The sequence below is a fragment of the Physcomitrium patens genome, chromosome 20, assembly GCF_059467195.1.
Source record: "Physcomitrium patens ecotype Gransden chromosome 20, ASM5946719v1, whole genome shotgun sequence".
Classification (NCBI taxonomy): domain Eukaryota; kingdom Viridiplantae; phylum Streptophyta; class Bryopsida; order Funariales; family Funariaceae; genus Physcomitrium; species Physcomitrium patens.
Window position 1 is genome coordinate 2567103 of NC_143429.1, and position 24720 is coordinate 2591822.

Genomic DNA, 24720 nt, shown 5'->3' on the forward strand with positions numbered 1-24720 from the left:
ACTTATGTAGTTGTCTTTGTCTAATACTTTTGAGTATAATGACTTAAATCTTCTATTTCTTTATTACTATAATCTTCAAAATGCACTCTTTGATTATAACCATTTCTTTTACTTGGTAATTGATTGTAATAATTATCAACATCTTCTTTATCCATGTATATTCTTGCATCAATAGCATGACTTATTTCAACTTCATCTATAAATTTTTTCTTCTTCTTAATGTTGTCAATAATAACATCGTAAAATTCTTTCTTTATAATTTCTAAAATCTCTTTCAACAAGAATTTCACTTTAGTATTTAATACACGTTTTTTCAACAAGCCTTTTAAATCTATTGTTGCTTTAATATCACAGAGTAATTTATAAGCTGTTGATTTACCTTTATATATTTTGTCTTCTTTGCTTTTACTTCTAATATTATTGAAGTATCTTTTTTAGGTAATTCTTGTAAAGTTGCTTCACAAGCTATATCTCTTCAAGTTTGCCTATTGAAAAAATTTCCCTATCTTATATTCTCAAAATTTCATCTTCTCTTTTCTTCCATCAATGCTTCATGTTGGCTCTTAATAATATATATATGAACTAAAAGAGCCTCTATAGGATATTTTCAACTTGTTGCATCTTATATTCTAGCTACAATTTTCAATAATGCTTCTCAAGGCATTTTTTTTTTTTTTTTTTTTTTTTTTTTTGCATTGTAGAAATGGCCAAAGTCTAAAATCGACTTGTCTCTATATTTATGTCAAATTCACCATCTATCCTAGCATCATAACTTATATTTCTTTGTGTTCCTACTCTATGTGCTATTAAGTAGTTTTGAATCAATGCTCTCATACTTCCCTTACCAAAATTGATTTGAAGGAGGTCTCATATATCTTTTGATACCACCTTCCCATTTTTCCAAAAAATAATTTATTGTTGTACCATATCATTAAATTTATTACAATCCTTCCTAGTATGACAAACTCCATTATACCAAATATATCTTTGTTTATATCTTTGTTTAGAAATAACTTTCAAATTAGTTGTAGAAGTCATTTTTTTAAGTCTTACTAATTTGATTTAAAGATCTCGCATATCACATGTAATTTCTTTAACTCTCATATCTTCTTTCTTTGATATAGATACTGGAGATTGAATAATAAGTATTATTGGTCGTATTATATGTACTTAAATTTTAGATACTTGTACTACTTTTGAAATATTAATCTTGTCCTTCTTCTTTTCTTGTTTTGCAAGCAAACCTACATCTTCAACATTTCTCTACTTCGTTGTCAATCTTTTATTTTTTTCTTTGTTTTCAAGAAGTAATTCCATTTTTTCTTGTAATTCACCATTGGCTGCTTGAAGAAATAATTCATCCTTCTTTGGCTCTAATGTCAACTTTTTCACCTTTAAAAATTAAAAACATTATCATTTAAACTCCTTTAATAGGTCTATTGCTTATAAATTCTTATTAGGCCATTTATTCCATTTTAGAAATAATTTCTTAGTAACACGTTCAATATCTTCTAAAAAATATTTATCTTTTAATACATGTAAAAATATCTCATATGAACTTCCATAATGCTTCATAATTGATATAACATATTTTCGTATCTTTGGTTCTATGTCAAGTCCAAATAGCTCAATCATCTTCTTCTCAAAAATCCAATTTAATTCTATTTTCTACACACAACATCTTAGATACTTTGAAATGTCTCTTCTATCAAATTTATCAACCTTCGTAATCATTGCTTGCAATGCTTTGGTTGCCAAAGCTTCTTTGCAATCATTGCTTTTTTGTTGTTGCATAGACAATATAAAAGCTTAGAACATGCTTGCAATGATTGGATCCATTTCTATATATATATATATATATATCTTGTCCTTTAGTGGAAATTCCACTAACATCTCTATTTGAAATTCCTTCCATATATCCTTCAAAATTCTTGCTCTTATTATCCATTAAATAAAAATAATAAATAAATAAATTTCAATATCTCCTACCTTAAGCTTTTACATTGGATTCACCACTTATGTCGTATTAAATCCTAATAAAATCCTAATGAATTTTAAACCTATGAAAAATTTTAAACAAAATTCTAAGCAAATTTTAATCAACTATTAAATCTTAAACAAATTCTTAGCAAATTTTATAGCAAATTGAAATTTCAACAACTAATGATCAAACAATTGATATCAACTCAAAATTTGCGTATCTCTTAATATCTTAGTGAATAATAAGCAGAAGAAAGATGAAATCAATTGCACCAACTAATTGAAAGAAATGCAAGATAATCCAATCAAGTATTGAGTGGCCTCCTACTTCATTCTAAATGTTGAATTTTCAATGTCAATATCTCTATCTTGAACCATTGAATTATTATCAAATTTCATCTAAATGTTGGAAATTGAATCTAATATCCATGTAAAAAAATTATTTTAATCCAATTGACAGATTGTTGAAGATCTTAGAAATACTCACTCATCTTCAAATTCCAATTTTTGAGACTTCAACCCACAAAAACCCTCATATACTTCAATCTAATTATTCAATTGATTTTAAAATTTACATGCATATTTACAACTAGCACACCAATACTCTATTCAAATTAGTAAACATATTTTTATTTTTCAAATCCTTATCCCACCAAGAACATAATTAATTTTAAAAATCCTTCAAAATCTCAAGATTGTTTCAAATGACATGAAACTAATGCCTAAAAATCTTTCTTCTAGTCTCTTTTCAAATCCCACTCTTTAATCTACCAAAGAATCCTAAAGTCGCCATATAGGCATGGTTTTGTACCTTAGGATGTGATTTTGAGCTTGGTTGACGATTGGTCCTCTCTAGATATCAATTTTTGGTAATTTGAGGTAAGTTTTAATTTAATCTATTTTTAATTCTTTTTTAAATATGCTTATATCAATTTTTTATCTCATTTATTTTGATTTGGCTCATTAATACTTCTACAAAATAAATATAAGTTCTTTCTATAAAAAGTAACATTAAGACTAAGTCTTTTATTATTTATTTATTATTTATTCTTATTTTTTTATATCCTTCTACTAGGCTCTTCTATAATAAAATTTTTATTTTTATTTTTCACTATATAGTTGTATTACTCCACAATACCACATCTTAAACTTCCTCAACATTTGATAACCACTCTTTGTGGAACTTGTTCTTAAAAGGGGGAATAATGTTACAAACATACCTATAGTTATTCAAATAATATGAATAGATAGAAATGGATCAAAGTAGATTAATTTGATAATGTCTTATAGATAAGATTTTTAGAAGCTTTATAGATGTAGTTTCACCTTTATACATGTCTATAGGTGATTGATAGGTTAGAAACTTAGCCAACAAGTTAACTACATGTCACACATATTAGTATGTTGTGGTACAAGCTAACAACGTGGCACACATATAGAAAATTTATCTTGCAAGTTAAGACATGTATATTGGAAATTGAACATGTATTGGAGGTCTTATAGAACATTGTCATATAGCTTTTAGATAGATAGTATATATAGAACTAAGAATAAAGCCTTCTTTACTCTTGTCAACTCTTTTCTTACTTCTAGTCTAGTTTTAAGTATCTCTAGTTTTTTAGCCTTGGGCAATAACCATTTCAATTTCTTATTAAATATATTTACTTACTTATTTCTAATTTATTATCTTTCTTTTATTCATTTATCACTTATTTATATATTTTCTTTAAATACTTGTCCTTAACTTATATGTAGAGACAAAAATGAAGTCATTTCTATTCTTGTCAATACTTTTATTTTTCTTAGTCTTGTCTCAAGACATTTTAGTCTTCTTATCTTTGGCTATAGCTATTTTAGTTCTAATATTATATTAGAATGAATATCTACTCTCTTTAGGCAACATAAGAATATATTGATGTTTTAATTGTTTGTGATTTATGCCCTTGATATATAAGTGTAGAAATCTATTAAATTATTTTTTAAATTATCAAATTCATATTTTCAAATAAATATTCTATATTATCAATTATATACTTTTCTATCTTTCTCTATTCTAAAAAGTATCATAGATATTTGTTTCATTAGGTTTTTTTTCCAAATCTTCTACAGAATTCTCAGAATTAAAAATAATTTTTAGTATTTTTAAATTACGAATTGAAAAAATTAAACGTCAAACTAACCTATTTCAATTTGCCGAGGGAAGCATGGAAGCATCAAGCACCAAAAACCACACAAACCGAAGCCATCCAGCCTGCGAAGGAGCACCCGGATGCGTCCCGCAAAGCAGACAGACACGACGCGCTGACGCAGCCACCTTTATTCAAAAGCGAAAAAACACCAAAGTATCTACATCATGAGATTCTCGCCTACAACTGCATCATCATCATCAGCTAGGTATTTAACATCGTGCATGCCCCGCTCGGGCATGATCGAAACCACAACTTTATACACTGCACCCAGCGCAGCAGCATTGCAAAATACCGCCTCCTCTTCCACTATCCCACTTGCATCCCTTCAAATTCGAACTTCACTGTTTAAGGCTCCGGATTCGGAGGATACTTGCGGGGGCGACCCCGATACCCGTTCAAGAGGGCACGTCGATACCATGTCACGATTGAGAAGCGGAAGGGGAAGATCCGGGTGTAAATAGGCGAAGGATCCGGGGAGATGTCATTCTATTTTAAAGGGGGGAGTGATTCCTTCGGACAATGCCTCACGGAAGGCCACGAGAGCGCAATGCGAACGCCACGTGTACACAAAAGAGCCAATCAGCGGCCGTTCGAGTGGCGGGGACGAGATGCAGGCGATATACTTCGGCATATGCTGGTTTAGTGATCGATCTCAGTCCACCCTCGGGGAAGCCCTTGCTAGTAAGTTGGGACCCGCGACGATTCGACGATTTCCATTCTCTCGCTCTCTCGCTATTCTGCAATCTCGATTGAAAGCGAGATAGAGAGAGAGAGAGAGAGAGAGATGAATCGAAAGTGACAAAGTGACAAAGGATGTTGGGTGTGTGAGGGATTGGGCGGTGAGTGGATGGACGCAGCGTGATCTCGCTGCTGCCATGTTACCGCTGATTGACCCCCTCCCCTGATTCCCTCTTTTGAGATTTTTTGAGTTTTTTTGTGTTTTTTACGCAATTTCTCTCGCCAATTTGAACGAGTCATGGAGGGTCGAGAGGGCATGGGTGTTTGCGGGGATTGATGAGGTGGGTGTGGAGGTCAGAGATGGAGAGGGTATATACCTTGATCATGCACATCACATTATATGTGGACAAGGGAAAGAGATGTGTTGGATTCGTCGATTGTGAAGGGGAGCAGGAGGAGCAATGTAATGATGGTGAGGAGCTCGTTGGGTTGAATTTCCCTTCAGGAATTCGGGTCCTTGTGTCTGATGTATTCTAGCTCCTGTTAAGGCCGCGGTTCGTCGATGAGGCTCCAGGGGGAGGATTTATTCGATCACATTTTCTTTTGGGATTTTGTTTCTTATGTAATTGTTGGAGTGCTGGTCCAACTGGGAGTATTTTTTTTACACGTACCCGGTTACTTCTTTTTGTATTTTTGATTTTTGTTTCCTGCTTTTTTCAATATTTATTTATAATATTGAGGTAATCCTGTCCAACGTCGTCCAGCCATGAGAGTATCAAGGAATAAGTTGCCTCTATCGATCACCATACCTGCATTTCAATGCGATTGTGTATACATGTGTTCTCAAGCTCCGCACCTGTCTAACATCGAAGCTCACGTAGTGTCTATGAAGTTGTCCGAGGTTGTCACTCTCACTTCCGGGACGCGCTTATTTTAATTTAATTTCTCTTATGCAAGGAATCAGCCTTCTTCCTAGTCACAGCCATGACCATGTGGACGTGGACATTGGAGTGAACAAACTCGTGGGTACTTTTTGTATAGCTTGTTGTGATCTTTCTTCGCTACGTTTTACGGGATGGTCCTATTCGAAGCGTATCCCTTTAGCATAATCTTTCGTGACCTTTCGAATTCCTAGACAACATGTACTAGAATCGGGCTCCAATCTATCATCTCTGACAATCTGTCATGTCCTGAGCATCCTGAGGGCGCCTTTGTTTCCACCATCCCGACTGAGGGTCCTACCGACTTTTGTTGAATTATCATTGCAATTCTTGCAGCTCTCAGTACGTACTCGCTTTGTATCAGTACCCATGTGTGAGATTTCTGTCAACAGTTGTTTGGGCTTACCTTGACAACTAGATAGCTCCATCTGAGGCTGTGATGCTTGGGCATTCTGTGACGGGTGGTACTTTCCAGTTTTAGTCATGGATCATGCCCTTCTCTACTTTATCATTACTGATTCTGAATGCGTCTTTCACCTCCTTTTTGACTTACTCACTTACGAATGCTCTGAGCCGGTAATGTGCAACGTAGTTCCTCATTATTTTTGAGGAATTATTCGAACATGTTGATGTGTATCTACGTGACGAAGATACGGTGGCTTTTATTCGAGAGAGAGAGAGAGAGAGAGAGAGACTGAGGGGCTAGTTCTTTTATGAGATGCTCAGTGTCCCCTTTCGGAGTTGCTGTAGTTTTCAAAGAGACAACGAACAACCAACTTACGGTACTAAGTTGTAAATTTTGTGCGATTGCCAGATGATAGGATAGTTTTGTACAGAAGGTCAAATCTTGAAATACACAACTTGGGTCGAAATTAATTCGAAAGCTTTCCTGTGCAGCTCTGGGGTGATGTGTCACGCGCTGCATTACTTCTTGGTTTCCACAACGCAAGCCGATTCGTAGAAATGCCGCACACGACAGGATTTGTGACTTACTGTGTTTCAAAATGGTAGTGTATTCTGCGAGCATGAAGCGTCGTTAACCCAAGGACAAGTAAGACGTCACTTCCCCTAGCAATGAACACTTTATTGAACTCCAAAGTGGGTTCAGGACATCCATAGTTTCAGCCTGGTTAGGTACCAAATTGCATGGGACGTAGAATGATGTGGAAAAAATAGGAGATTGAACCTTTCCGGTAAGGACATATGGCACCAACATTCCCACTATGAAGTCCACTCTGTGGTGCGAATCGCAGGTGCTGGAGTTCATTCATAATCCTTTCCTGGCTCATAATTGCAATCTGTTGCAACAAGGAAATGAGGCTAAATTGCAATGTGACGATGATAACTGTTGTTTCAACTATCTTATGAACGGTCGATTAGGTGAATCTGTTACAGTCTTGTTTGGTACCAGAAGCGTCACCTTACTGTTGATCGAGACTTACTTCGCACCATCATGTTGGTGTTGCAGACACCTGAGAAGCCATGTCGTACTTTGTACCACCATGCAACTATGGGATGGTAGAATACGACCTCAGCCGGTCTGGACAATGTCACCAGCTGAATTTCCCCTTTTTGGAGCGACTTAACCTTAAGACCGTCATTTACCTCTCCCATGACGAGCCCTCTCAGCCGTTGTAAGTCTCATTCTGTTGCACAAGTTCCATGCTTATTATCCTGATGTTTCGTCTTTTGCGCCATCTGCAATGGATATATCCCTCGGGAATGTTGAGGTTGACGAACAACTAGGTGCGTGTGAGCAGCTTGAGCTTCCTAGAGGATCAAGGAATTGCGCTAATCCGGCCGTTAGGTTTGCACTCTGACATTCCAGAAGCCAGTCCCATGTCTGAAGCTGAAGTCCTATTTGCTTTACAGGTGAACTCCTCTACCCTGCTTCTGACCCGATGTGAATTAAGTGTTTTTTTCTTTCCAAGTGGACTATGGACGGTGATCGATCGATCATCGGAATAATAGTTGAAGACCGTCATAAGGAATGGGGTGATAATGCTTACATTGAAATGTGATACAGGTTATTCTTTCTCCTCAATACTACCCACTTCATGTGATGTGCAATTTCGGACGCCACCGGACTGGTTAGTACCCTCATCACTCGTGTTTTTTTTTCATTGGACATGAATCTGACTGTTCTGGATAGATAGTTCCATTAAAACACGAGAGAATCTCACAATACTTCGTCCAGGCACAATTGTGGGTTGTTTGCGGAAGCTTCAGAGATGGAGCTTAACGGCGATATTTGAGGAGTACCGACGTTACGCTGGCACCAAAGTCCGCATGCTTAATGAACAGGTGGGATGTTGCTCATCAACTGGATTTCTACACCCGAGTCCAGTACGAGTCTTCGAGATATCGTTGGCGTTGTCCCGTGAACTCAAACTGGATGATTGGTAAAACGTAGTAATACTGGACAATATGTGCGTAACCTTCATCTTGAAAGTTGAGGCTATGGCGTACTAATACGAGAAAAGGCTTTGACTGCTGCAGTTTATCGAGTTATTCGACACTGACTTGGTTCGAATTCCAGTGGACCGCCCAACATGGTTTTGACATCTCCCAAGCAGGAATAGTACATGCTTTCGTGGCGTTTTCAGTGATCTCGCAAAGGAGTAGGCCATAGCAAAATATAAATAGGCAGGCCTTAACCCAGGAGAACTGTAAACGAGTGATATAAAATGGCTTAAATCGCGTAGCACTGTCTCGTTGAATTCGCACAGTTGACTGTCACGCAGAAATGCCATTATGCACATTTTCCTTCTCTATATACATATTATTCGTGGGTAGAAACGGAGGTACAGCTCTACAGATTGAGACATCAGGTCATTACAGAATGTAGCGCGGCTTGCCTTCAAACATGATCAAATGTAAGCTCTCAGGTAGAACTTCAATGACATTATCCTTTCATTCAACCAAACAGAACATGTGCATAGATACTTCTTCACAATCTGTGTTCGTTAATTTTAACTCTATTCCATTGATCGGGAAATAATGACGCACAGAAGAATGTCTTTAATTGTGGAAAACCCTTGAAAGAATTTTACCATCTTCGCTTACAGCGGCAGATGGAAATGAAATAATTAAAAATTCAGTTTGTCCTGAAATCTACCCTACCAACCAGTTGCGTGACCGGAGCGATGGAGTCCAAAAATTCGTCACATTTGACAGCTGAAGAAACACAATTTAAGGCTCGACAATATCAAAATATACAACAGTAGTATTGCCCCATATCTTTCAAAGTGAAGGCAAGACGACATACTACATAATTTATCACCCCATGTTCCTAACTACTGTCACAGAATGTTCCTGGACATTGCGACAACAATGCCTCAGTTACATGCTACCAGCTCGAAAAGGCGGATCATATCCCGAAGCTTGCAAATTCAATCGTCCTTGTAAACTAACTCTTCCCAGGAACCAATGAAAGTCTGGATTGGGCACAGGCAACAACTCTGACGAAAACGACTGCATACTTTGAGAACCAAGAGAGCCGTAATGCAGGTGACGGAACACACTAAGTAATACGCCAACAAAAGGGAGGAAAAGCCTCAACAGTACGAGGCCTTGCTTTCTTCCATTGACGAAGCATTAAAGTCATGTAAGAAAGTCACTTTCAGACGTGAAACAACATCAGTCAGCACCTTTGTGAGATTTAGAAAGTACCATAGTACAATCAAGCATGCCAACACTCAATATATTGTGAAGAATATGAAAAAATCGATAATAATCACATGAAGGGTGTGCAAATGCTCAAAATTGTGGTAGGTCAATACATTAATAAATTGATGCAAACCAACGTGAGAGGAAGAACTTCATCCAAAGCTCTAAAATCTTCATCGGTAGCGCTTGAGAGACAAGGTGTTGTTGCGCTTCCATGTGGCACGGATGGATGGACGAGCCTTGGTGTACAAATGACCTCTGCCGCGAAGACCACGGTACTTCTTTCCAGCGGAAGTCAATCCACGCAACTCACGGTGCTTGTGTACAGGGTTCACAATCCAGTTGATGCGGGGATCCTTGCGGATGACGGTGTGTTGGGGATCCACCAAGATAATTTCGAAATACTTGTAGGTAGAGTCCTGCGTATGAAATTGTGCTCGTAAAAATCCACTCTACTGGCAGTGGCTACAATGGAAGAGTCAAAGTATGACACAACAATCCAGAATGTCCGTGCACAGAAAATAGTAATCTCGCTGCTAGGAGCACTTAGTGAATAGAGTTAATAATGTCAGGGGAAACCTTAGGCATGAGGAATGGAATGTTAAATCACTTAGACGTAATTTACGTGTTATATCAGCCATATTTTACATTCATAAGAACTTGCAGTTGTCGGTTATGCCTTATCACTAACCTTGGGGAAAACATGGACATAGACTGAAAAAGAAAAATAATAAGAAAACACTGATGTAAGTGACGCGAAGAAGCGGATTACATACCTGGTTGATCCAGTAAGAGTTGAGAACCCTGAGCCCACCAAGCTTGCGTCCAGCCCGCTCCTCAGCAACAGACCTCAAATTACGCTGGAACTTGAGCTGTGTAATACCCTGGTTCTTAGGTTTTCCATACACAATACCCTTCGCCACTGGCCTCTTCCTGCCTCCACGGCGAACGCGGACACGGTACACCACATATCCCTACACAAGATAATGACACCAATGTCAAGAGTAGAACAGGAGTAAACACTTGAAATTATGAAGAATTCGAAATGATGCCCTAAAAAGATAGAGTCATGACAAAGCCGCAGCTGAAAATAAATTGAAGTCGTGGAATAAGCACCATCGCAACTCATTTCGCATAGACCAAAGCAGCAGAGACCCTAAGTCCGGTCTCAAATCCTAACTTCGAAACAAGCTACTCCACGCAGCCTACAAGAACAGATTCTTTCATGGCTTTCGACGAAAACTCGAAAGATTCAGATGCAAGCTGACCTGCTTGGCCTTATACCCTAGGCGGCGAGCCTTGTCGGGACGGCTAGGGCGAGTGACACGGACAATGCCGGGGAGCTGCCTGTACTCCCAGCAGCGCACACGCAGCAAGAAACGCAGCACATCAGACTGCTTCTTCCTCCACAGCTCCTCGATGTACTTGTACGCACCTGGAGGAAATTTAAAAAAAAAAAAAAAAAAAAAAAAAAAACTCCAGTTAGATCTCGATCACACTGCGCAAACCTCAAAAGGAAAGGGAAAAAAATAAAAAATAAAAAAAATAAAAAAACGCAGCTACGCAGCTACGCAGCGCTAGAGAGAGAGGGAGCTGGGAATGAATACCCATGGTGAGAGAGAAGAGCCGCGTCTGCGAGAGAGCGTGGCTATGGTGATGAAGAGTAGAAAAGGGCCTCCCCAAGCGAAATGCTGCCACATTAAAGCTCCCCTTCGCGCTTCGCCCTAATCTGGCCCATCCAGGTGTCCTTTTTAGGTCCCGTCCTCTTCGCCCACACCTGGATTTTGAAACCTGTCTGAAACGATTTTTAATACTTGTTTATTCTGATAGCACTCTGATTGGATGTGTGTGAGAGAGGCTCAATATGTGATCTTGGTTTTTAGATTTAAGTTTTCGTTGGTAATTAGTAATAAAGATGTTGAAAAATGGGGCAGAGAATGATCGTCAAAGAATTTTGTTGAATTGTTTAGATTTTTACGTGTTTGTTTGTTTTTTTTTTTTTGTTTGTTTAGGGTTTAGGGTGAGACTTCCAAACCCTGTTTACAGACTGTCAAATAATTCCATCATTGCATCACATATTGTTTGGACTTTTTGTTTATTGATTGATTCATGCCATCTTTTTTCTGTTCTTTTTTCTGTTCTTTTTGGATATGCTTTTTCTGTACTCTGATGACCACAAACCCATGTCAAGATTAAGTTGAAGAATTTGACTAGTAGTAAGTAAATAACTTTATTCAACTCAATGACTTTTATATTTTTGTGTTTTGGTTCCTTTCATTATTTTTATTTATTTAAATTGAATTGTTAAAAAAATTATGGTCCCACGGATTTTACTAAATGTTATGAAGCCATTGTGATTCTAATGTTTGAAAAATAAATTGAATACACAAATGTGTTTATATTTGTGTGAGAATGAAATTTGTGAGAACCCACTTACAAATAAAAAAAAAAAAATACTTGTTAGCACTGAAATTAAATCAAGTAGTACATGTCGTGTCAGTATTTATTTTTGTCAGACACTTTTGTTTATAGTTTAGATCATATTCTCTTTCAATATAGGGTTCTATTACCTGGTTTTATATTTATACTTTTATCAACAAGCATTTTGAAAGAATTAAGAGGATATTTATAAAAATCATGTAAGATGTTTACAAAGAATCTAGAAGTTTATATTCACATAATTAGATCTTATGTGCAAAACAAACTTGCTTGACATTTGTATCCACAGAATGTTTGTAATAACTTAATTGTTTTATAGTAGAAAATTAGACGTACATTTGATTGTAAATGTATTCAATCAGTAGAATATACTGTAAATGTTTTAGAGATTAAAGATTTCTGGATTTTTTTAAAGTGGACCTTAATACTCATTCATAAATATACATCACATTCCTGTAGCTTTACTTTTACTTCCATACAAGGGAACTGAATATTTTTTGATGGTGACGTGGCATTTGATTGGTTTTGATGGGGTTAATATCATTCACAAATGCTAAGATGAAATTTAAAGGGGTCTTTATATTTAGAGGAAAAAGTACGAGGTTGCAACTTTTAAATTCTTCAGTTGATTGAAATTGAGAAGCATGTGTATTTTAGCCAATCAAAGGATTTTTAAATTTGTGGCTACTGACCTTGTCCTCTAAGTGTTAAGACCCCTTTATTGATCATTCCAAAACTTTCGCTACCTCATGTTTATTGCTATGAACAATCATTTAAAGATACTTAAATAAAACATAAATTTAGGAAAAATATAATAATATGATATTTTTTTTGGTTAATACTTCAGATCTATATAATAGGAATTCAATCTCCAATAATATTTTTACAATAATAAGACTAGTTTTTGGAAACATTCCTTGTCTGTGATGCTGTTCTTTCCCAGCAATACCAAAAACGCCCCACATGCTGATGAATGTGGTGGCTCCGATTCTGCTCTCATACTCAAAAACTCATCCATTAGAATGTATTCATTCATCCACCGGAGGGTCCTCTAGCTTCTTCGGCAGGAGAAACTTATTCGCGTCTTTCGATGTTTCTGATGAATTCTCGAATGCCGAGCAGGATTTTTTTTGTAGCCGAGTTTAGTGCGTCGTTCGAGGTTTTCACCGAGTTTTGTAGTGTAAGTGGCTTGTGGTTTACGACTGCTTGCTTGGTCGGATTAGCTGTGAATTCGACAGTCTGCTCCTGCGCTTAAGTTTTGTTAAAATTTGGGGTTGAATTGACATATTTTCCATGCAGAGATTCCGCTGCTATTGGATTGGTCTGGTATTACGCAGTGTGATAGGATATGGATCGAAACGGGATACACTTACTGGATATTTTTCAATCGCGTGTACATGATGTAGAACTGATGTCGTGTTAACTCATTGACTGAGACGAAGTTGCTTGAACTTTGACTTTTGATTCATCGGCCGTATTGAATGTCGAGATGGCATTCACTATTGATTCGATTGCGGTGAATTTTGCGCTATGATCTAGATTGATAATTTTCCCTCCACGACTATCGGAACGTCATAGAGTTACTTCTTCTTACTACACTCGTCTGGGTTGATGCATCACGTTGTGATTGGTCCCCTGGAAGATAGCACGACCTACTACTGTAAATGTGGAGGTGTAGGGGCAGAATACAGGTTAAAGACCCTTCCACTTCTAGGGCCAGATGTTCCCATCAAGTTTGCAGTTGTTGGTAAGTACATGTCAAAGCCCCACATATTTCTAATTATTACACGCACACGGTACGGAAGAAAGAAACCCTAAGCAGTCATCAAAAACTTTTTGTGGCGAACTTATGAGATCGCTTATATTCTTATTTTTCTTCGTACTGACTGCAGAGTGGGTACAGAGACATTTACTTTCTTATAGTGATTTGATGTTACAAATTATACTCAATAGATCACAAGGATATCACCTCTCAATGGTTTTATACAGGTGACTTGGGTCAAACCGAATGGACGAAATCTACCCTGGAGCACATTGGCAATTCCAATCATGACATTCTGGTATTTGCTGGAGATTTATTATACGCCGACTACTACCAGCCATATTGGGATTCATTTGGTGAATTTGTTGAACCTTATGCGAGAGCGAGACCTTGGATGGTAACAGAAGGTAACCACGACATGGAGTCTGTTCCAATTTTTATGGAATCATTTCGTGCTTACAACACAAGGTGGCAGATGCCTTGCATGGAGAGTAGTTCAGATTCTAATTTGTACTACTCCTTCGAAGCTGCTGGGGTTCATGTTATCATGCTGGATTCATACACAGACTTTGACGTAGACTCTGTCCAATTCAATTGCCTAAAGCTAAAAAAGTTTATTTCTTTCTCTGCAGATGTTTTGTTTTCAGCCTGCTCGACTTTGTTTCTACGTTATCTACATTGCCATCGTCATTGTATTTATTTACTTAGAACACACTATTGCAAATTGCAGGCGGATCTTAAAAAGGTGGACAGGAGCAGGACGCCATGGCTCATTGTGATTCTGCATGCTCCGTGGTACAACACAAATTATGCTCATCAGCATAACGGAGATGCTATGAAGAAGGCAATGGAAAAAGTGCTGTATGAGGCACGTGTAGACATCCTTGTTGCGGGTCATGTACATGCCTATGAGCGCACGGTAAAATTTCTTGCGTTGGCCTCTCTTCTTACAAATGACACGCTTGTTGTCAATGTCAGATGACACATATACAGGTGTCTCAGCTTATTGAAGAGCACGTTAAAAATATTCGAAGTCAAGTAGTTCTGAAGCGTTATGGTTAAATTGTATGCATACTTGAAATCTCAAGCTGTTGATCATGGATGATTTTACCTTACTATCTTTCTAGGCACGCCTTGTTGCCATGTACTGATTGTAGTATCGGCTGTGGATGTTGGGGAACAGACACGGGTCTATGACGATAACGTGGATCCATGTGGAATTGTTCACGTTACCGTTGGAGATGGAGGCAACCGGGAAGGATTGGCTAGGAAGTGCGTGTTGTATTTCCCAAAATTAACTCCTAATGCAAAGATTTATTTCGGGTTCCTTCATGCTGCAATTTGTTAGGTTATGATGGTGATTCCAGCTTGCGGTTAGCCCTATTCATTTCTAACCGAGCCAGGACCTGTATGTTAGTTGTCACCTAAGTTTTGTGTGCGCATTACGTGCAGGTTCTTTCGGGATGCACCAGACTGATCCGTATTCCGAGAGGCAAGTTTTGGACATGCTGAGGTCGATATTGGGAATGCAACTCATGCGCATTGGACTTGGCACCGTAACGATGATGATGAAGCTGTTCTTGCTGACGAATTTTGGATAAAAAGCCTTAGTGCTGGTCATTCAGAATGTTTCTTCCAAGAATCCAGCACCAGGAGGATTTTGTAACCTGGATCTTTAAGCCTAGAGAGAGGTACGTAACATACTAATTAACCAACTTTAGCTGTGTAAAAATGCATTATTGAAGATTACCATTTCTGTTTATGAGGAACAATCCCGCACCCGAAGAAGCTTGGAGACCGTCATGGATGGTAATTGCAAACTGGATATCAGTTTTCTTAATTCTGTTTACTGAATTATGAGACTAGTGTTCATATTTCTTTGTGTTGAATTGATTGGAATCACAATTGCCCTCTTTTTAAGTGGTATGTGTAATATGAATTGGTAGAGGGCTAGAGGCTATGAAGTATAAACCCATTTATGAAGTGTCTGCTGCAAACTGTTTCAAATTGCCTAGTATAACTGGAGGTCAGCGTGTACAGCATACTCTTTGATGCATCGGGCATCACTTTGCCCTACATGCTGAAAGTTCTTTAAAGAAGTATTGCATTAATCTTACTTTCGTTGTCCAGGTGCACACCAAACCTTTTATTTAATCCTATCTTCACGGAATAATACTTTTCCTAATCAGCATCGCATCTTATGACTCACAGGCCTCATCACTAAGTCGTCATCACCAATATAGGAGGAAAACGAAACACAACAAATTTTTTGAATGCAAATGATAGCGACAAAAATAATTTAAAGAGCGTTTTCTTTGAAAAACCATCTCACAAATCCGATTCTGAAGAGCGTTCACAATATGACATCACCTTTGAATTTCGACCTCACCCATATTGGTGAGTTCACTACTCGAGTCTGTAGACATTGTTGGACGTAACGACTACAAGCAGTCATCGTTGTCGTCTAGTTCTGGAGACAATGTCTATATTGCAGAAAGGAAAATTGGAGTTTACCTTCGACGTGATGCTTATCATTTGTTTACAATCCGAGCTGGTCATTACCATGTTTCAATATTGTGCTGCTTGCCTCGATCTCATAACTGCTGTCTGTAATTCCTGGATTCCGTGCAGAGCGGCTCAATTTTATGAACATGGAGTTGGTTCGCAGCAGGGCGGTTGATTAGCGACAGAAAACGATTAAGCGGTACGCAAGGAATGTTCTTCTGGGGATACTTGCGAGCAGGCACCACTCCTGTATCGAATGCAGATGCTCCGGACTGTGAGCGATTCCGTCTGGTGGGTGAAGGGAATTGTTTACAACAGGAGGAGGTGTATCGGGGGGGGGGGGGACCCACTTGAGTGTGAGGGCGGAATCGGTGGCAGCATTGGAGTTCGGTGGAACGCATGCCCTTCACATGGAAAAAAATAAAACTCCAGCGCATCTTGTGAGTCCCGTGTGATGCCGATCTGTACGTGAACGCAGCGGCGTTATGCAACCAAAGTGGCGATGAATGACTGCATCACGCAAATCCTGACCCGTTTTGTTTTGTTTGTGTTTTTTTTTCATGCCTGGCTCTCGCTGCAATTTCCGTCTCGTCCCTATGGCTGTGCTCCGCCATGGGCGAGGCGGCAGATATGCTGTGCGAAGCACAAGACATTGTGTACGAGTACAACATATCCCACAATCTTCTTTATCTGTTTCCAGGGTTCTTTCAGAAACGAACGCCAGATTAAAATTATTTTAGTCGAAACTGGCATGCTTTTGTTTGCAATGATAATAAAAATGATTATTTGGTGGTTAGAATTATACATTGATCCTACCCATCTATGTGCAATTAGTGCATCCTCAAGAGTACGTTTGAAATGTTACAGGACACATCCAATAACCAAAATTTAATAAGATTTATGCATAATTGGTTCATGTCAACATTGCTCACTACACAAGTCAGTTAACAATTTTTAATTATATTTAGATTCTAACTAGTTTGCACATGTGCAAAACCACTACTATTATGCAATCCAATTTGTCCATGCGATGTTTCCATCTAAACTAAGTCAAAGTGGCACAGCCACTCATGGGTAACATCTACAAATTGACATCACATTCTTCGAATTCCACATCCCTCCTCCCAAATAAATAAGTGCAAACTGTTCTAGGGATCTCGAAGGTGCGTTGGAAACACCCAAGCATACCTCCATAACTTTTTGGCAGTATCACCATCAACCCATGTATGTTGTGCCACAAAATTTCTTGAAATTTTAAAATTTATTTACAACATTGCTGAAATAATTATTTTACAGTTTGAAATTGATGTGTTGATTTTATTGTGTTGGAAGTTTGAATGTGTGTGGTTAATTATGCATTGATTGCAACATATGATATAAAGTAAATATATAAACATTTGAAAAATAAACCTTAAAATGATATATATTATGATTTGTTTGTTTGTTCTTGTTATGTAAATCGGAACAGATGATTGTTGGCCTGTAACTGTGCAAAAGAAATATTTTTCTTTATTCTTTTTAAGTATTAAAATTTATAGATAATATTTTTTTGAAAGAATATACAGATGTTTATAACGTAATATATATATATATATATATATATATATGTTATTTATAATGTTACCACAATTTTTGCTACCATCATTATAATCCACCACCCACTCAATATATATTTTTAGTTTTTGATTCAATTAAAAAATAGTATTCTCTCTCTCTCTCTCTCTCTCTCTCTCTCTATATATATATATATATATGTATCTACACATGCATAATGCACCATGTGGTAGAAGTAGCAAAAGGAAAATTTTGATAAATTTTTTCATAGAGTTGTGGCAATATCAATTAATTGTATAGATGTTGAATTGTGGTGGCATTAGGAATATCCTATTCATATGTAGTTTAACTTAATCATTTATTTATTCACATAAAACTATTTATATATCAATTAATTATATAGATGGACAAAGTGTACTTTAAAGTACAATTATTGCTACTTTTGTAAACTCATAAAAATAAATAACTCAAAAGTAAAAAAATTCTATACAATAAATAGATTTCACTCAATTTAACAACCATTCAAGTCAAGAATTTAACAACCATCTACATATATATATATATATATATATATATATATATTTTCCTGAAAAAAAAGCTTATATGTACATATATATATATATATATATATATATATATATTTTCCTGAAAAAAAAGCTTATATGTACATATATATATATATATATATATATTCCCACATATATACATGTACTATATGTAATACATGCATATATATATACACATGTATATACACTGAAGGATAAAGTTCAAGTGGTGAACATGAATGTGACATGAATCCAAAATTGGACAGCGAAAATGTGAAATGTGGATCTGCATGTGGGGTTGAGATAATCCACAATTGCAAACACACGAAGAAGTTTTTTTTTTTTTTTTTTTTTTTTTTTGTCATAATGGCGTCGTTGTTGTAACGGTTGCATGCGTTGCCACAACTTTCATGTACCGATTATGATACGCATTCGGTGAGGAGCGATGGGACCTGATCCTAGGGGTGTAGTTTACCTTGCAGTGGAGATATCTAGCAGGCTGATAAGCCTCAGCTACTGCGCACACTAAAACCGTGACGTCCAAAAAATGATGGGTATTGTTGAGTGGGCATGCGAGTTAAATGATGCATTCATGACGTTCTCGAGAGCTGCACCCGAAGAAAAATACAACTCTTTTTCTTGCTAATAAAAGTCAACTAGTAACACTGAGCCTTCTTCCATGCACACGTTCAATGAAGGTGGGGATACCGACTATGGGTTATAGATCAGCTGGTTTAACTTGTGCATATCAACGACTCGGGATTGGATCCTGATCTGGATTGGAGGAGATGGTCTCTTTTCCAGTAAAATTGGATACTGTAACCAAGTTGGATGGGAGGTAGCTGTGGCCTCCCAGATGACCTATTCATTGCACAAAAGCCACTGCAGCGGTTAGCCCTAGTGCGCTTTGTAGAACGTGCGGCGCATCGACTTATTCCGGTCGGCTCACTCAATGCGCCGCACATGGATCAAATCCACTGTCTGCGGTAAGGAAGGCTTTAGCAACAATCGATTGGCGGTATGATTCCGACGCCTGGTGCGCATCCTTTGACTGCCTCCTTACAGTGGCTAACTATTTACAAACTGCGTTGCGACAGGGTGAAGCAGAAGTTGTCATGAGGCTCAACTTCGATAGTCTCACTCAGTGGGCGATCCCATCGGATTACTGTTGACATGGTAGGGCCATTTTACCCATCGAACCATTCACCTATTAGCAGGATGGCAGACCAGCGGGAAGGATGTGGAGGGATATCATGGTATCATGCTCTTGGAGCCTGCTCAGCGGTCGCTGTACACGGCCCAAAGACGTCATCTCCATGAGCAGATCCATCAAGGATTCCCTTCGGCCGTTCCATCTGTGCACAAGCCCTCACTCTGTTCGCCATCTCCACGGGGATTTGCTTACCAATAAGCACAGTTAATAGTATAACTCCGTAAAAGTCGGGTGGCTGTCAAACTTGGTGGTTACTGTGCGTGCGTCAGCAGTTGGTGGTGGAGGTGGGATTTGTTGGACTCTACCGACGAAACAGAAGCACTGGGAGCGCAGTCGATCGTTCCCAGAGCTTGGAGCCCTAGTGGGTCTACTGGTGGCGTGGAACATGCTGTCGGATTAATTTTTATTTTGAAGTGGTCACGATTTGGGTGCTTATGAGTTAGTACAATAATGCGTAATCCATGATACCTAATGCCCCAATTCGCTTGCCGCTGGAAGCTCCTTAGACCTTTAAAAGCCTGCAGCGGCTTTAAATGTAGCTTTAGAGAGTACTGCTGGACAGTTTCAGGGGGCAATCACAGAACAACTGGCTGAGATCCCTTGGAATCCGGCCGCCTACTGCTCTGGCAATTGCATTTCAGTTTTATTTCCTTACTCTTGGGAAGTAAATAGAATCTAAGTTAGCTGTCTCTTATCTTTGAGCTCAACATTTGTAACTAGTGAAACTGCAATTTCGCCAGTTCTTCCACTTGATTGCTGACGCAGGTGCCATTCACTATAGAGCTTCGGAAAGGAACTGTTATTCGAATCACAACCTCCACATCGCTGGAGCTGTCTGACATAGCTTTTAAACTTTTTTGGTAGCGTTTCCGAGCACATTTTGAGCTTCATCGTGTGCATGAATCTGAAACTCTGCGATTGTGTACTTCAGCAATCTGCGGATGATCATTTAATCAAGGTCGTTTACTGCCCCTATTTACTACATTTCTTTAGAGGGATTAACATACGTCGACGATAACTGCGCGTCCTAAACGGCTTGTAAGGATCCTCGAATTAAGCTCGACATTGGCCGGATTGCAGCAGCTATGGCAGTTTCGAAGCCATTCGGCAGGAGGTTCTTGGGGTTTGCAGTCCCACACTGGGTATCGAAAGTTGGACCGTCGACACCGAGATCGCCACAACAGTCTACGGAGGGTGCCCCCAGCTCTGTAAATCACCACTCCCGCGCGGCAAACATTGTGGTGATTGTCTTCGCGGTTGCAACTTTCGTTACCATAATGATATTTGTACTGATTTTACGGCGGAACAGACTGCGTGAGCAGACATCCAATGCAGCCGATTCAGTGGTGAATCAACAGAAGAGGGAAGGGCAAGAAGAGGAGTCGCAAAGCGGGGAACGGAAGTGGAGCGCCGACACAGTGGAGCTTGTGGTGATGGCTGGCGAGACCCAGCCAACGTTTTTGGCTCACCCGCGCCCTGCACCATCGACTAATGTTATTTAGAGCCCTCCTCTTAAACTCCCAAACCCACAGTGACGAAGGGTTCTCCTTCTCATACAAGTACAATTTTGTGTGCAGACATCGATTTTCTGCACAGAGAGTGACACATGCGCACGCCGCAGTGTGAGACCTATTCGGCTTGCAAAGAGGGAAACTGTCTTGTTATACTGACAAACGTAGTCTTGTACAAACGATTTGATCGATCGAGTGTAGTAGTTTTGATTCCCGTTTACAAGAGTGGCGCCTAAACACAGGAGCTGAGTACGACTATTGGAGGAGGTGAGGGTTCTCCTGGAGGAACAACACCTTTAAAAGATCGAGTTGCAGGCGATCGATTGCAGGTAGAGCTTGAAAACCAGCGATTGTTGTTGGAAGTGACGAAGCACTTCCTCTCCTGTATATCATCCAGCTCTGGAAGTAAACGAATAGGGTTAGTTCGTAGTCTCCTTGTTACGAATGCCTAACCGCACCGTAAAACGCATTAAGATCCACTACTGCATAGACATTCGGAGTCACTATACATAACTAGCAACATGTAACTCAAATCATCTTTTGGAATCAAGCTCTATTTATAACATGGTATCAGTGCGGCCCTAGTCCTGACGAGAGGATAGACTATGAGAGCTTTAGTGTACATCCAGAGATCAATGTAGGCAATACAGAGAATACTGAGAATTTCTCCTTCTTCCTCTCTAGAATCGTGAGTTAATTAGAGGTAACACTGTGGAGTAGCACTGCGACAATTTTTTTTTTCTTTTTTTTTCCTTCAAGAATAGCACTAGAATTGTGAGGAAATCAGAGGTAGTACTAAAGAGTAGTTCTACGAAACTTTGTCTCTCGTACCAAGATTGGCACTAGCATTGTAAGTTAAATCAAAGACAGCACTGTAGAGTTATACTGCGAAATTCCTCTCTTACACTAAGATCGTGAGAAAGAAGCTATCAAAGACTTCACTACAAAAAGAGAGTAGCATTGCGATACTCATCTCTTGCACTACAGCGATAGGATCGTAAGAAAAACATAGCATCATGGCAGAACGTAGAAATTTGACGGTAGGCGAGTCCAATAAACTTGAAGGACTTGGAAACTACCATGTCTGGAGACTAAAAATGCGGGCAATATTTTGGAGTGAAATCTGTCGGAGGTTGTGGAAAGCGTAATCTCACCCACATCCTTTCCAACGATACTACCTAGTGGGAGGCACATCACTGAACAACAATTGCACGATTTAAAAACCACGGCTTGCAGCGCTTTTATTATGTATGCGAAAGATTCGCTAGTTGACATTGTGGCCGAACATGAGGATCTTGCAACAGCATGGGAAGCGTTACGAGCACCATATGAGAATGGAGATCCATCTATGGTGTTATTCGTAACAAATCAACTAAACCAAATCAAGCTCTCCGAGGAAGGGCTGTTGGAATATCTCAGCGAGGCACGAGAATTAAAGAACAAACTTGCGGCACTTAGAGAGCCTCTGTCTGATTATACTCTTGTACAAGTGGTACTCAATGGACTGCCCCGATCTTACGAGTACATTATACCCACGCTGTGTACTATTTCAAACTTTTGACAAGATGAGTGCAGTATCACTCACAGAACACCACCGTCTGCAGCATTGAAAATTACACCTAGGCGATGACGAGGCTCTCTCAGTTCAATTCCGACGAGGAGATCAACTCTCTACAGGACGAGGAAGATACTTGTACAACTCAGGATGAGGTCGGGGATCTGCACATCATTCCTACAGAGGCAAATCATCAGAAACATTACATGAGCACAAATGGTGAATGGACTCAGGGTGCTTTGTTTGCGGCAAGCCTAGCCACTACGTGCGGTACTGTCGAAATTAAAGAGGATCACGTGAGCCTTGCTATCGCACTACAAACCTCGAGGAGGATAAGAACCGAAAAGAAGAATCCGAAATTGAAACTACAGATGAGGTACTAGAAGTAGCCTTTACAGAACTCCAATCTGATCTCATCATTGTGTATTATACCATTTACAATATACTAATTGATGTACTTTTCATAGAAAACAAAAACAAATCAGTAATCACTGCAGTAGGAGAGAAACACAAGATTGAAGGAATAGGAAATGATTAGCTATGTACAAAAGAAGGAAAAATAAAGTTGTATGACGTTCTCTACATTTTGTCTCTGAATAGAAATCTAATCTCAGTAAACACATTGACTGACAAAGATAACTTGGTTATTTTTAATGAAAGTAAATGTTTTGTTTTTAACAATGCACATGATAGATTGATAATGGGTTCTGGCAGTAGAGATTATTCAAATGGCTTAAAAAATAAATGGAAGGACATACCACATATGATGTAAATGCTACAGTACACAATGATGAGATCAGATTATGGCATCACAAATATGGGGACTTAAGCTATTTTGGTTTACATCATCTTTATCTAAACATAGCATTGTTGGTCTATCAAAAATAGATCTTACCTGGTTGCCAAAGAAGAGAAAGTTTTTCTATCAAAAGTACATCAAAAGCTCAGCATGTATTAGAACTTGTCCATTCAAATGTAGTGGAACTACATCCTAAAATATCTCTAAGTGGGTCAAGATACTTTGTTGTATTTATTGATGATCATTCAAGAAAGAGCTAGATTTACTTTTTAAAAACAAAAAAGATAAATATTTGAGAAATTCAAAATCTTTAAAAAAAAAATAGAAAAGAAAATAGGAAAAAGAACTCAAGATCCTTAAAATCAATAGAGGTGGAGAATTCTTATCGAAAGAATTCAATATCAAATGCAACACAAACAAAATTTACAAACAACTTATACAATCTCAAATTCCATAGTAGAATGGAATTGCAAAAAGGCAAAATCAAATACTCGTGGAAAAAGTAAGAAGCATGGTGTTTGAAGGAAGCATACCTTGTTTTCTTTGGACAAAAGACATAAATACAACCAATTATCTCATAAATCATGGCTCCACTTAAGCAAATCATGGAAGCACTCTTAAATAAAAGTACACAAAGAAGAAACCAAATATAAGTAATCTTAAAATCTTTGGTTTTATTTGTTATATCTATGTATCAAAGGAAGAAAAAAATAAACTAAAAAGCAAAACTAGAGAATGTTTGTTTGTAAGATATGATGATTTCACCAAAGCTTATAAAATGTATGAATCTAAGAAACAAAAGATCTTCATAATAGGAAACATTGTGTTTGATAAAAATCATATTGAGTATTGTTATTTGAAATAAAGACTATAAATAAAAGATAATTCTTTTGACTTTTGACTACTATTTTTAGATAATAATTGCAAAATTAATAAAAATTCATTTGATTTTAGTAGTGATTTAATCTGCAAATAAAGTCCATATTGTCCAAGCAAACAATTATATTTTCCACCATCTAAAACTACTTTGGATTCAATCAATCAAGGCACCAAAAACTTGATTCAAAATAGAATATCACTATGAAATGAAAACTTTGATGAAACTCTTCTCTCCAAATATTATCATAGGAAACAAAGAGGCAACAAAGGATTACTAACAAACCTAATCCTATCACAGTTTAGAACCTCAATATCTATCAATTATATTATTAATCTTGCTTAAGAATTTAAATACCTCTTAACAACTAAGCTGGAAATAAGCATACAAAATTTGAGGAAGATCAAACTTACCAAATATAAGATCAATCCTAAATTCTGCTCGAGTGATAGCTGGTGACCTATTCTAATGTGAATGTTGAACTTTTAGTGTCAATATCTCCT

At 38.0% G+C, this 24720-nt stretch overlaps 4 protein-coding genes across 11 annotated transcripts; 2 read left to right on the forward strand and 2 right to left on the reverse strand.

Moving 5' to 3' along the window:
* The first annotated feature begins 4827 nt into the window (after positions 1-4827).
* LOC112273271 (uncharacterized) lies at positions 4828-8714 on the forward strand. Of its 8 annotated transcripts, none has more exons than XM_024501807.3 (7): positions 4828-6570; positions 6686-6839; positions 7257-7422; positions 7549-7660; positions 7815-7878; positions 7986-8092; positions 8288-8714. In XM_024501807.3, the coding sequence occupies exons 3-7, from the start codon at positions 7271-7273 to the stop codon at positions 8348-8350; spliced, it is 498 nt and encodes a 165-aa protein (XP_024357575.1). In that variant the 5' UTR covers positions 4828-6570; positions 6686-6839; positions 7257-7270; the 3' UTR covers positions 8351-8714. The 8 variants fall into 8 exon arrangements, with proteins under 8 accessions (XP_024357575.1, XP_024357574.1, XP_073385448.1 ...); XM_024501806.3 differs by having other exon boundaries at positions 4834-5319; XM_073529347.2 differs by having other exon boundaries at positions 4921-5188.
* An 830-nt stretch (positions 8715-9544) lies between these two features.
* LOC112273270 (large ribosomal subunit protein eL15z) lies at positions 9545-11117 on the reverse strand. The gene is made up of 4 exons (XM_024501805.3): positions 11065-11117; positions 10726-10892; positions 10234-10431; positions 9545-9876 (listed from the first exon to the last, which is right to left on the reverse strand). The coding sequence occupies exons 1-4, from the start codon at positions 11066-11068 to the stop codon at positions 9631-9633; spliced, it is 615 nt and encodes a 204-aa protein (XP_024357573.1). The 5' UTR covers positions 11069-11117; the 3' UTR covers positions 9545-9630.
* A 1895-nt stretch (positions 11118-13012) lies between these two features.
* On the forward strand, positions 13013-16965 carry LOC112273269 (purple acid phosphatase 18). Its single transcript, XM_024501804.3, has 6 exons — positions 13013-13643; positions 13886-14577; positions 14842-14930; positions 15111-15349; positions 15870-16055; positions 16290-16965. The coding sequence occupies exons 1-4, from the start codon at positions 13508-13510 to the stop codon at positions 15133-15135; spliced, it is 942 nt and encodes a 313-aa protein (XP_024357572.1). The 5' UTR covers positions 13013-13507; the 3' UTR covers positions 15136-15349; positions 15870-16055; positions 16290-16965.
* Positions 16966-20039: 3074 nt separating this feature from the next.
* Positions 20040-22261, reverse strand: LOC141044557 (uncharacterized). Its single transcript, XM_073529158.2, has 2 exons — positions 22066-22261; positions 20040-21385 (listed from the first exon to the last, which is right to left on the reverse strand). The coding sequence occupies exons 1-2, from the start codon at positions 22259-22261 to the stop codon at positions 21219-21221; spliced, it is 363 nt and encodes a 120-aa protein (XP_073385259.1). The 3' UTR covers positions 20040-21218.
* Between the last annotated feature and the right edge of the window lie 2459 nt (positions 22262-24720).

Coding starts and splice junctions, on each gene's coding strand:
- LOC112273271 (XM_024501807.3), top strand. CDS start 7,271: ATGTCGTACTTTGTACCACCATGCAACTATGGGATGGTAGAATACGAC. Junction 7,879..7,985: donor TTTCGGACGCCACCGGACTG/GTTAGTACCCTC, acceptor TACTTCGTCCAG/GCACAATTGTGGGTTGTTTG. Junction 8,093..8,287: donor TCCGCATGCTTAATGAACAG/GTGGGATGTTGC, acceptor TGACTGCTGCAG/TTTATCGAGTTATTCGACAC.
- LOC112273270 (XM_024501805.3), bottom strand. Junction 10,432..10,725: donor TAGGGTATAAGGCCAAGCAG/GTCAGCTTGCAT, acceptor TATCTTGTGTAG/GGATATGTGGTGTACCGTGT. Junction 9,877..10,233: donor ACTCTTACTGGATCAACCAG/GTATGTAATCCG, acceptor TTTCATACGCAG/GACTCTACCTACAAGTATTT.
- LOC112273269 (XM_024501804.3), top strand. CDS start 13,508: ATGCATCACGTTGTGATTGGTCCCCTGGAAGATAGCACGACCTACTAC. Junction 14,578..14,841: donor TACATGCCTATGAGCGCACG/GTAAAATTTCTT, acceptor GTTGGGGAACAG/ACACGGGTCTATGACGATAA. Junction 14,931..15,110: donor CGGGAAGGATTGGCTAGGAA/GTGCGTGTTGTA, acceptor CATTACGTGCAG/GTTCTTTCGGGATGCACCAG.
- LOC141044557 (XM_073529158.2), bottom strand. CDS start 22,261: ATGTCAACTAGCGAATCTTTCGCATACATAATAAAAGCGCTGCAAGCC. Junction 21,386..22,065: donor ATTTTTAGTCTCCAGACATG/GTAGTTTCCAAG, acceptor GTTTACTTCCAG/AGCTGGATGATATACAGGAG.